This window comes from Podarcis bocagei, assembly GCF_964188305.1.
Source record: "Podarcis bocagei genome assembly, chromosome: 10".
NCBI lineage: Eukaryota > Metazoa > Chordata > Lepidosauria > Squamata > Lacertidae > Podarcis > Podarcis bocagei.
This window is the reverse complement of record NC_138135.1, coordinates 27,041,620-27,053,696: the sequence shown is the minus strand read 5'-3', so window position 1 is coordinate 27,053,696 and position 12,077 is coordinate 27,041,620. Positions and strand designations below refer to the sequence as shown.

The 12,077-nt window shown below is 48.5% G+C and overlaps 1 protein-coding gene and 1 long non-coding RNA gene across 5 annotated transcripts in view; one reads left to right on the top strand and one right to left on the bottom strand.

Moving 5' to 3' along the window:
- Positions 1–12,077, top strand: part of LOC308596941 — a 158,567-nt gene that overhangs the window by 145,850 nt on the left and 640 nt on the right. For all 4 annotated transcript variants that reach the window (XR_014012733.1, XR_014012734.1, XR_014012735.1 and 1 more), the window contains one exon: positions 4,572–4,632. This is a non-coding gene — a long non-coding RNA (uncharacterized lncRNA). The remainder of the gene's footprint in view (positions 1–4,571; positions 4,633–12,077) is intronic.
- Positions 3,278–7,397, bottom strand: ASCL1 (achaete-scute family bHLH transcription factor 1). Its single transcript, XM_081212288.1, has 2 exons — positions 6,343–7,397; positions 3,278–4,608 (listed from the first exon to the last, which is right to left on the bottom strand). The coding sequence occupies exon 1, from the start codon at positions 7,099–7,101 to the stop codon at positions 6,382–6,384; it is 720 nt and encodes a 239-aa protein (XP_081068414.1). The 5' UTR covers positions 7,102–7,397; the 3' UTR covers positions 3,278–4,608; positions 6,343–6,381.

Below are 12,077 nucleotides of genomic sequence, written 5' to 3'. Positions count from 1 at the left end.
GACAGAGGGCGCATGCCTGCAGCCAATCAGCGCCGGGAACAAACTGGGACGGCCCGAGAGCCTGAATAAATCATTAAGCTTGACACGCGCGCCTCAGTCTCCCCGGGCTGCGCTGCGCTGCGTCTCGGCGAGGCTGCAGACAAAAGGGAAGGCTGTTCTGTAACTTCCACCTGCGCGTCAAAGGTGGTGTAGGGTGGAGGCGAAGGGGAGATCGGGACCCCCAGCAGCCCGAGCCTGAGCTGGTTTACTGGGGATCGAAGTAGGATCACAAGGTCCTGAAATCTTTTCAGGAATTAGAATAGTCAGGCACGGTGAGATGGTGGGAGAAGTTAGGAAAGTTGCTACCTGTGCTCCCGCAGCAAAGGTTTGCTGAAAACACGTGGCAAAAAAGGTATATGGTGTTTGATTCAGGGTTGAATATATATACTTTAAAGCCGATCCGTTTACGATAATCTCATTAAGCATAGACGCAAACTCCTAGGGGGCGAGGTCCCTTGGTCCCTCAATAAAATATTTGTGGGGGGCACCCTGCTCCCCAGTTGATGGGCATTGCCATTCAAATAGAGTATTGCGCGCGCTCCACATCTTGTGATCGATTATGTGGGACGGGGCTTACCTGGCTCCGCCCTCAATATTTTATTCAAGTTGGCACCCCTGTCAGTAAGCCTTGTAAGTTTAGCATTAAAGGTTTAAATGGATGGCATTATTTCTTCCTCCTCGGACCCTCGCTCAATGGAAGCGAAAGCTAAACCCCTGATGGTGGGCGTGACGTATCTTACGCCCGCACTTGGATATTGATCGATGGCTGTCAGTAGATGGCGAAAGAGTGGGGCCTAGGCCTCTAAACTCTTAGTCCGCATGCAAGATGGGAATCGATGCGCCAACTTCTTCCTGATCAATTTAAGAAGAGTCGAGGGGGGCGAGCATTGGTCACTGGGAGTTTTCTTCTTGCTGGCACTGAGCTCCGTTCTGTCCTGATTTAGGGTTAGCTAAAAAAAATTATACAGCGCTGGAGGGAAAAGGCCATTAAAGCAGGATCCAAATAAAAACTGAATCGAACTTTTTTTCTTTCTTTTTCTGGGCACCCGAAACGGTATCGATCACCTTGCCTCCATCTGCGAGAAGGTGCACGCGCATCTATCTCTGCGCACAATTTCTGTTACCTCTCGTCATTGTGTCCCAACACACACACACTCGCCAAAACAAAGTTGGCTGCACAGACATAACAAATTGGGGGTCTCTTTTTTGTCTTTCCCACATGCAACGGGCGACTGCTCCGGTTGGGTGTCGGCGGCTCTTTTTGCCTATTTAATGCCAGCGACTCCAACCTAACGAACCAACCTGCCCAGCAGTGTGTGCTCGCCCTGCTTTTTAAAGAGCGTTTATTGAACTGCCCCCTGTTTCGTTCGCGCAGTTATTCTTTGGGAAAGAAAAGTGGTTGAGGTGTATTTGGCTAAGATGGCTCGATTTCTACGAATCCCCTTCTTCTAACGCCTAACAATTTCCATCGGTATCTCTGGTTTTTTTTGCCCCTGACGCGTCCTCCGCCCCCCTCCCTCCCTCCATATAGCGCTAGCTGAGTAGCTTGAAAACTTGAGAGTACCATAAAATAGATGCTCCCTGATTTATGGAGTTTACTAAGGCTGAATCCGTCTTGTCAGAGCCCCTGAATAGCTTTGCCTCCCAGCACAAGAAAAGGCTTTGTGTTGCTAAGCGATTAGAGCAGATGTAATGAGATTTCGCTCCAGCCTGCCCTGCACTTTCCTATCTCCAGTGAAATGGTGTGGGTCTTTGGGGGGGCGGGGGCGAAAGGTTTGGGTTCCTGCCCGCTTCTGACTTCGTTACAAGGAGCGCTGTAACTTTGCCTCTTGATTTCACGAGTCTGGATATTGACTATTCAGAGAAGAAGAAAAGCGCGCGGGTGGGGGGAAAGAGAGAGGGAGAGAAAAAAAAATAAGAGAACACCTGTCTCCATAAGGAACAGAAAATTTAGTCTTGGAGTATCAGAATGAGACATTGTCGTAATGGGATACACATAGCCATAAATTACTTGCTAAACTTCATTTGCATACCTTATCTCTACAGCCTTGTAAAGGTGGGTAAACAAACGAAAAACGGAGCCACCTTTTAAATAGCATAAAAAAGCGGCAGAAGAGAATGTAACCGTTATTATTTTCCTAATCAAACAAAACTTGCAAGATCGGTTAAAACAACGAGTGCTTGTACTGAATGGGCAATCCAATGGTTTCTTTACTCCTGCCTCCCCCTCCCGCAGCATATTAATGGACGAGGGGAGAAAGTAGAGGAGGGGAAGGAGGCCGCATGTATGGCAATGCAATGCTGCCAAATTAAATAAAATTCCGTTATAGTCCAGTGCATGAAGACTTTCTGTATTAATTTATTCGCGTAGCATTGTTTTTCTCTCTCTTTCTTCCATTTTTTTTAAAAAGCAGGATATTTTTTTTAGAAACGTTGGCTACCTCCTTTTTTATTTTATTAGATGCGTTTTGCGCTAGGCTTTCCGCTTGGCTTGGCGCACGCAAACTGAATTTGCAAGCAAGGCGGGAGGAGCTAAGCAAGAAACGGGGAGGTGGAAAGGGACGAGGGGGAGAGAATGAACCCGAGGCGGATTCTAGTCACGTCTTTGCTAACTGACAACAAGGAGACTAGCCAAAAAGGGGAAAAAAGCGGGGAGGGGGAAGAGACCCAATTTCTTTTTGAATCTTGGTAATTGGGCACTTTTACACGCAGATCACGCTGTTGGGGGAACGTAAAAAACAGGCCAGCTAGATCGGCGTATTGAATCTCAGGCGCGCACTTTCTGCGGCTTTGCTGCCCGCCATCCCGTTTCATGTTTCTCATACGCCAGTGCTTCTCTAACATGGTTTTAAGGGATATTGCCTGATAAACATCTTTGATTTTCTTGTGTACACCCTGTTATATAGCACTAGAAAGTGGAGAACAGAGATGTCAGATTTTAAAAAAGAGCTCCCTCCCTGCTAGGATTTATTCTTTGGTGGAGTATGATTTGTGTAGATGCAGAAAGGGAAACTAAGCAGGCAGACCTCTCCCTATTTAATACACATTTGGAAAACCCAGCAGCAGAAGAGCAACTACTGCAATATCCTTGTAGGCCTGCTTATTTTGAATCCTCACGTGCATCTATATATACACACAGATTGAGCCCCAGAAGTGTAATATCCCCCTCTGTGAATATTTGACTCTTCTTATACATGGAAAACATAGGGAAGAAAAGAAAATCAAGATATGCAGTAGAACCAGGAAGACGTTGCTTTAATTGAAACAAAAGGTTTTATTACCAAACTAGTTTGTATAAAACACGGTTATACATGATCTTTGTAAGTTTGTAATAAAACAGTGTGAAAAGGCAGTAGTAAAAGTTTTCTTTTTCTTCAAAAGGCAGCAGCTTGTAAAATAAATAGCTACCATTTTGCGTTTGGACAATAGCTGCATAAACTTTGTTCACTTTGAACAATTGTTTAATAACATTATTAATACATTAGCAAAGTTTCTATAAAAAAGTAAGACACATCGGTGCTAAAGTACATCCGGAGGCATTTCCAAGTCCTTTACAAGACCACATGACAAAAACATGGCAGTTGTAAGGTCATTTTGACTACGCATCTAGATATGAAGAGGTAATAAGCATTACATATCATTTAAAAAGTTATCAAGATATACACATTTTAAACCATTTGTACAAAAAAAGTCTATAAATTTCTCTGTCTCTTATATACAAAAATAGCTTAATATATCCCCAAAATTGGTTAGGATTGATACAAATAGATTTTTTTATATAATAAAAAGTTCACAAGAAAAAATTGGAAGCATTTTATGATGGGGATGGTAGGGAGGAAGTGGATGAAGGAGAGAGGGAGACGTCAGAGGATTCTTTGAATACAGCGTAGTTTTGATTTTCAAAATCTCCACAAGTACTAGGCAACAGGAGTGTCCTTTGCACACTTATTTAAGAGCAAGTCCCACTGAATCTAGTAAGCACACACAGGATTCGTCTGCACAGCTGCAGTCCTAAAGCCATATACTTGGGAAGAAGTCCCACTGAATGCTGTGGGGCTTACTTCTGAGTAAGTATGCTAGGATTGCACTGTGTTTTGTGTCCAGAAAGCTGCGAGTGAAACAGTCTTTCCAAAGAAGCAATACTGTATTTATTTCAACAAAATGGGAAGCTCATTGCTCTGTTGAAGATGTATATGATGTATATAGGCAGTGTTGTTTAACTTTGGGGGTACTGAATAGGCAGATAGTTGCTCTTGGGCCTCCTGTTGCTACTAAGCCCATTGTGCAGCCTGATCCTATGTATGTGAATGTCACTGAGGCTGCAATCCTGTGCAAGCTTATCTGGGAGTAGTTGAGTCCCATTCTGCTAAATGGGGCTAACTTCCAAGTAAACATACATAGAATTGGGCTGCATGTCTCTTCAAAACAGCCTGGAGTGCAAAGGCAGAATCAGGGAGTGCTTCCGGTTTCTTGCAAATGCAGTCAAACTCACTTCTGTGCTTCACTGTCTTGACTTTTCTTCCTTTCCATAGTGGGAAGAAAACAGATGCAACCGTTTTTCAGCAAGTCCTGTAACAACATAAGGAGAGAGAGGTAAGCATCAAGGCTTAATCCAAGTTGTGACAAGGACACAATTGGTTTTGGCATGCCAGCTCCATTAAGTTATCATTCTGCTCAGAAAGACACACCCGCTTCACAGCATGGCCTACAATTCTGTTACGTTGAATTTTTTGGATTTAACTGAAAGATGCTTCTGAGTAAATTATTCAGGACTGCAGTGTAGATCCCAGTGACTTCAATGGGTGCAATTCCCAAGTCCTGAACACAATTACAGTAATGCATATCAACTCACAAAAAGTCCCATTACGATAAATGGGGCTTCTTCTCCAGAAAGTGTGCATAAGGCTTCAGTCCTAAATCTTACTAGGGAGGAGGTCCCACTGAAAACAGTGGCAGAGATCCCACTGGACTGGGTCGCATTTAAGATTAAGTAATCACCTTCATTACACTGGCGTGATGGACCTCAAGCAGCCTCCCATCCAGGCACTGGCTAAACCTGGGATCTAAGTGACCTCACATAGTGTCCTTTGACCACAGTATGGGTCCTGTTAGCTTCCACAGAACTGGCATTTAGACATATTTGGAATGAAGCCCCTTTAACAGTTCTATATCATAATATAGATCTATTGGCCCTCTCATAGGACATAGCAGGAAGTTAAACCAATGGAATATTCTTCTGAGTTATTATTTTGAGTACCAATTGGCAGGAATCCAAGTGTGCTAGCTTACGGTTTATCATGGTTTTGTTGTTGTTTTAGTGTTTTGATTCATGTAGACAAAATATTGTTGTGATATACATTAGATAGTGAATGGGAAATAAATAAAGGTTAAGGGCAGTATTGACCTAGCTGCTCAGTGAGATCCCAGTTGAAGGCTACAAACCATTTTCCAGGCCTACTGCATATTAAGCATTTTGCTGACTACAGGAATCAGGCTATGTAATACACAAGCCACTTAGGCCAGTGTTGTCTCACTGACAGATCCTACTAAAGTTGACCACTACACTGACTTCCAAGAGTACTTCTGGAGCACTTAGTTATTTGCAGTTTTGTAATCAAATAGGGCTAGTCCAAAGTAGGTCCCACCTCCCCATAGGGCACTCAGAATGTATCTCAGTATTGAACACTGAATAAAGAGCACCCTACACTCCATTTGCCATGGACCAAGAGGGCTCTTTTTTCACCCGGAGCCCAAGCAGGGCAAGTAGTCCGTGGACTGCAACCTACCACTCTGGAGATGAGCCACTGAGCTCAGCGGGATACAGGTCAATCAACTCCCATCAATTTTAATGAGATGGTGTCCTCCACTCCTAAGCTCTTGTTAGGTGCATTTGCACATGCTTGTCCTCCCCGTCAAATTTGTTTTGATTGTAACCTCCTTGGGGCAGCGGCCTTGCCTTTCCTCACTCCGACGAGTGCCATGTGCACTGATGGTAATGGAAAAATAGCCGACTAAAAGCACGAGGCTCTTAATCACAGGGTTGTGGGTTCGAGTCCCACCTTGGGCAAAAAAGATCGCTGCAGTGCGGGGGCGGGTTGGGCTAGATGACCCTCTGGGTCCCCCTTCCAGTTCTATGGTTCTATGCAGGGGGTTGGACTAGATGACCCTCGGGGGTCTCTTCCAGCTCTACGGTTCTAGAAAAGAACAAACCCTTCTTCCTTTCCAACCTGCCAGCCACGGAGCCCCGCCACGACCCCCTCCCCGCTCGCCCCCTACCCGAGAAGCTGCTTCAGCCAAACCCACCTGCTGCCAAGCCAGCGCCAAGAGGGCCTCCGGGGCCTCTCAGAACCAGTTGGTGAAGTCCAGGAGCTCCTGCTCTTCGGGGCTGAGGGGATCGTAGGACCCTTCGTCCGAGGAGTAGGAGGAGACGGGCGAGCCCGCCATGGAGTTCATGTCGTTGGGGTAATTGGGGGAGATGGTGGGCGAGAGGACGCCGGCCTGGAAGGCGGCGCTGACGGCGTCGTGCTCGTCGAGGAGCTGCTGCAGGGCCCGGATGTACTCGACGGCCGAGCGCAGCGTCTCCACTTTGCTCATCTTCTTGTTGGCGGCGCCGTTGGGGACGTGCTCGCGCAGCGTGGCGAAGCCCAGGTTGACCAGCTTCACGCGGTTCCTCTCGCGCTCGTTCCGCCGCGCCACCGCCGCCGGCTGCTGCTGAGGGAGGCTGTAGCCGAAGCCGCTGAAGTTGAGGCGCCGCTTGCAGCGCATCAACTCCGGCGACGACGAGCGAGGGCGCTTCACCTGCTGCTGCGGCTGCTGCGGAAGGGGCTTCGGCGCAGCCGCAACAGGCGCTTTGACGCCGCCGCCGGGAGAGGACTGGTGCTGCGGGTGGCCCGCCGACGCCGGGCTGAGCTGCTGCTGCTGCTGCTGCTGCGCGCTCTGGGAAGCGGCCACTGCAGCCGCCGCCGCGGCCGCCGCGAAGAAGCAGGCGGGCTGGAGAAAAGGCGCGGGAGGCGGCGGCTGGCTGGCGACGCTGTCCATCTTGGCGGGGCTGGCGCTGGCCATTGGGCGGCCGCACGGACGAGGAAAGGCGCGCGGCTTGTGCTGGCCTGAGGCGCGGGAAGGAGAATTTGGTTTATTTTTTAAAAAAAGAAAAAAGAAGGGGGGAAAAGGCTTGCGGGTGTAGAGCGCGAGCGAGTTCAGATGGCACCGCCGGCTTGGCCTCCTCCCCTTTCTTTGGAACCGAGGGAGGCTCGTGGCGCTCGCGTGTGCGCAGCCCGCTTCGCCAAACCCCTTTTGCCAAAAACGTCCAGAGATTGTGTCTCTTATAAGGGGCGGCCGGAGCTGGGCTCGCTGTTGTGGCCCCCCCTCCCGCTCGCCCCACGGCCGCCGCCTTTTCTCTTCACACTCTCCCCCCACCCCCGCGCGCTCGCTCGCGCCGCCTCCTATCGCTGCCTCTCTTCGCACACACGCACGCACTCTCTCTCTGTGCACCTTGCGCCTTCCACACTCCCCGGCTTTGCAATGAGTGGCCGCGAGTCGGGGAAGTGCTGCCCGTCTTTTCATGACCGGTCCGGAGAAGGGTGTTGGTGTTGGGAGTGTGTGTATGTGTGTAAAAAAAGAATTGGATGGAAAAGGCACAACACACAGGGGGGCGCGCGCGCGCGCACACACACAGAGGAGCAAACCCTCGTACACGCGCGTGCACGCGCGCTGGACCCAACTCCGCCTCTCCCCCCACCGCTCCGCTTGCAAGGTTTGTTGTTGCAAGTGCGTGCGCCCGGCGCGTGCCGTTGGCCCAGCCGCTGAATAAACAATTGGGCTGGGCCACCGCATGTGGGGGGAAGGAGGGAGGGGGCCCAGGCGGCACAGCGAGCGCTGATTGGCTGAGTTGAAGCCGAGGCGGTAATGGAAGAGGGAGGGGGATGTCGAGAAAGGGCGTGGGGGGAGGGGTTCCCCGGGCTCCTCGCAAGCGGGGGGAGGCGCAGCGCCTGGCGCGAGCTTTCCTCTCCGGAGCCGCTTTCTGAGGCGGCGAGTTGGGTGGAGGGTTATGGCGGAGGGCGCCTGAGAGCGCGGTTCTTGGGAGACCCCTGCGAGGAGCAGCGCGGTGACAACGGCGTGGCCCCCACGAGTGAGCGGGGCGGGGGCAGCGGAGACTCGAGAAGCACCAGCCCTTCCTGCGAGACGGAGCGACCGCGTGGAGAGCGCTGTCAGGCGGCGGGCTTCCGAGCGAAGGGGAGCTTCCGTAACACATCAATACAACAAACATGACCTGCCAAATGCACGCCTCGTATCCCACTTGCCAGGGAGCTGGGATTGCTCCAGTTCCCTGCCATGTGTGCAGCTGATGGCAAACTTGGCAAACTACTGTGACATGTGTGAAATGCCCCTCAGGAGCAGGAATCACAAATCTGAAGCCAATTAAGGCATATGAAGATGCTTCACTTTGCATACCCCACCAAATATTCATGAGTGCATAGCTTTAGTACAAGGAAGAACTCTGGAAAAATAATGTAAAGGAAGGACTCTGCAAAAATAATGTAAAGTTCATAAAAAGACTTGCCGGGATGTAGTGGCAAGCCCTGCATATGGCTGTTTAAAATGCAGCCCTCCAGGGATCTCTGCCTGGTCCTGAGTGACAGGCCATGCCCCTCACCAGCCCTGGTCGTGCTCCTCTCAAGTGCTTTTGCCTAGTGCCAAGGACTTTTGTGATAATGCTTCTTCCTTTCCTGGATGGAGAAAGGTGAAGCCTCTTTTCCTAGACCCTTTTTACTCCAACCCCAGTGCTGGATTTAGGGTGATGCAGGCAGTTCCCTGCACAGGGCTCCAAGCTGAGGGGGCACAAAATTGAGAAGATCCATAACTGAGAGGTTTCTTTGGGAATGCCAAATTTTGGCCTCACAGAGTGCCATATAATGAAAGATTAGCAAAGTCTGCCCCTATGCTTGCCCCACCCATCAATGGCATGCAGCCCCTGGAAGGTTTCCTATGAGGGTCTGCAGCCTTTGGACCAAAAAAGATGCTCCATCCGTTTTGTCAAATGTCAGCAGCCCTGGGTACCAGCATTATATTTCCAGGAGCCTCTTCAACCAGACATCTTGGCTAGCTCTTATTTTTAACGTGAGAATATTGATGCTGCTGAAAGCACTTAGACAGGTGCTGCGTTTTTATGCCCCCCCCCAGGCCTGCCATTAGCTTCAGGGGGCAATTTTAGATTAAGAAAACAGCACAGAGGCCCATAGCATCCACCTCACTTCACTGCAGCTTGAGCAAATTGGTAAAGCCCATCAAGGAAATTTAACTCAAAGCAAAGAAGTTGGGAGATCTGACCAGAGGCCTCTGTAGTGTGGCTCTAAGGCTAATATATGTTCCAGACTTAGATGTGCAATGAAATAAAACCCAAAGTTCATTCCAATGACTCACCTTGATATATTTGTATACAGCAATGAGTTTGTAGAAAAGTCCACTTAGTCCATTGCATGCCTGTTGATAGCCTCTGCTCAAAAGAGGAGAGATTCCCACAACCTACTGACCAGAGGCAGACAACTTTGTAAATATGCCCCATAAATGCATATGTGATCTTTTGATTAGGTGGGGGGGGGCTGTTATTTCCTAAATATTTGGAAACAAAGCATCTTACAATGCACCTGTCTTGCCCAGAATGGTCATCTCTGATTGAGAAGGTGTTTCAAGCTCAGCTTTTCATGGCAGGGACAGCTACAGGTTTAAGGCAACCTGGGCCACATGATGTTTGATAGGTGAAGGCCCCATGAAACTCATTCTGTCCTCAACCACCCAGTCACCCACCTGCCTTCTTTCTTAGTCCAGGCCAGGTGTGTGTGTGTGGCACTGGCTGTAAGCTTCTTCCTTTTCCATAGTCTGAAAACTAAGAACTCAGCCCTGTTAGAACTCAACAGGGAGGAGAATGGCGCCCACTCCTCGTGCTCCGTTCTAAATCACAGTTGCTGCGTCCCCTGTCCTGCTCAGTGCCCAGTGTGACTGAACCAAGTGCTCCCCTAAATCCACCTCTGAGAGCCACTGCCAGTCAGTGTAGACAATACTGAGTGAGATGGATCAACAGTTTAACTCAGAATGGCAGCTTTCTATGTTCCTAGGCTATCATCATCCTTGGCCCATTGGCCATGCTAGTTGAGAGGAGCTGGAATCCAGTAACAGCTGGGGAGCTTCAGGTTTCTGTCCCTGCCACAAATGAATGTGGTGCATGGGACCCAATAGGTCCATGCCTCCCCTGCATGACCATAAGGGGGGCAAGTCTACCCAGGGATGTTTTGTTCCTGGAGAAAATGGAACATTAGTTTTATCAGCCAGGTAAGGTTTCTAAACTTCTACATTGCTCCAGATCTCCTGTAGGCTTTGCTTATGATATACAATCATATCTATATGATGCCCTTCTCTCTCTCTTTCTGTCTCTCTCTCTCTCTCTCACACACACACACAAACACAAACACACAAAGACACATATATATAGCTTCTGAATTAGTTTTGTTATCAGGCTTTCTTCTCAAATTACTGATCAGAGTAAAATAGCTATTGAAGTGAAGAGTTATAGGTACCAAATGCGATTTCTCTCTCTCACACAGCCTCCTTTCACTAGCTCTGCACCTGCAGTTAAGAGTCCTCAATTTCCCCATAATAATAAATATTCCTTTTCTGCTCCCCTTCAAGAAACTCCCGTCATTATTTTGCCCTTGTTTTCTGGGTGTGAATTGCAGGCAGCCACAGGCCCGGGGTCTTTTGACGTCCCCCCACTACCCTCTCCATTTTTCTTTTTTAAAAACTTTCCTCTGCGTAAAAAACAATCTTGCTTTTAAAGCTTTCCCCCGCGTGCGCGATGATAAAATGCCCGTCCTTTCTAGAAGCATAACGAAAGTCATTAATTCTACCTAGTTCTTCAAAAGACCCAATACATTTGGAACTTTTTTGGGGAGGAGGGAGAAAGGAGGGTCCGATTTGTTACACTCTGTTTTGTTACAGTAGGCAAGCTAGCTTAGGGTCTTAGGCACATGTCTCTGCCTCCCCCTCCCCAAACCTTCCATCTCTAAGAGCGAAAATAAAGTAAAAGGTCTTTCATAGTAAACAAAAAACAAAACAAAAAACCAGCTTATTCTCCGCATAGAAGACATGAATAGCTGGGAGGGCGGGGGAAGGAGGAGGAGGGGGCACCCTTACAATTTCCATCTCTCTCTCTCTCTCTCTCTCTCTGCTGGGTATAGCATTCAAGATCAGTCCAGTATTCAAGAATCAGTCCATTTTTTGCTCAGCAAGAGAGTTTAGAAAAGAAGCGTGGGGTCTATTCAGGGATCTTTCCCCCCTTCACAATTGTGGGGCTTTATGAACCCTATCTTCCATGCCTTGTCAGGGTATTTGCTGGAGCCCAATTAGCGCTTTGTGCTGCAAAGGGTCTTTTGCTGAATCTTTGAGGAGGCAGGAAAAAAGGAGGAGGAGAAAGACGAGGCGGAGGGGGTGGGGAGGACTCTGCTCAAGTCTCCCTCTTATTTTGACGATTTCAGTCATTACTCCGTGTAATAATTAATATGACAACTGGACGCTGAAGTTTGTATAGAAACACCTCGGCAACAGCAGAGAGAGGGAGCGTGCAGTGGGTGGTAACAAGCTAAGGATCACACTGTCCAGGCACAGGGAGAGAGGGAGAAAAGAAGGAATGCGAAGAAAAGAAAGGAGAAGGAATAATAAAGATAAATAAATAGTTGGCACAATCCGCAGGAAGATAAAGAGAGCTGGAGGGAGAAAAGGAGTTTGAAAATGGAGAGGGGGGAGGGGGAGGGGGAGAGCACAGAGAAGTTAACTTTAAAAAAACGGTTTTCTGACTATAACTCTGGATCCTGAAATGTTGTGAATTAAAGGGAAAGAGAGGAAAATTGTTTGAGATTTCCTACAAAATGGGAAGAGACGCGGAACTTCCGCAGAAAGGAATGCCTAAAGTTTGTGTGTTTAAACTAAACTAAACAAACAAAAAAGCCACACACCAGCAATTCTAAATGGGAGTATTGCATTTGTTT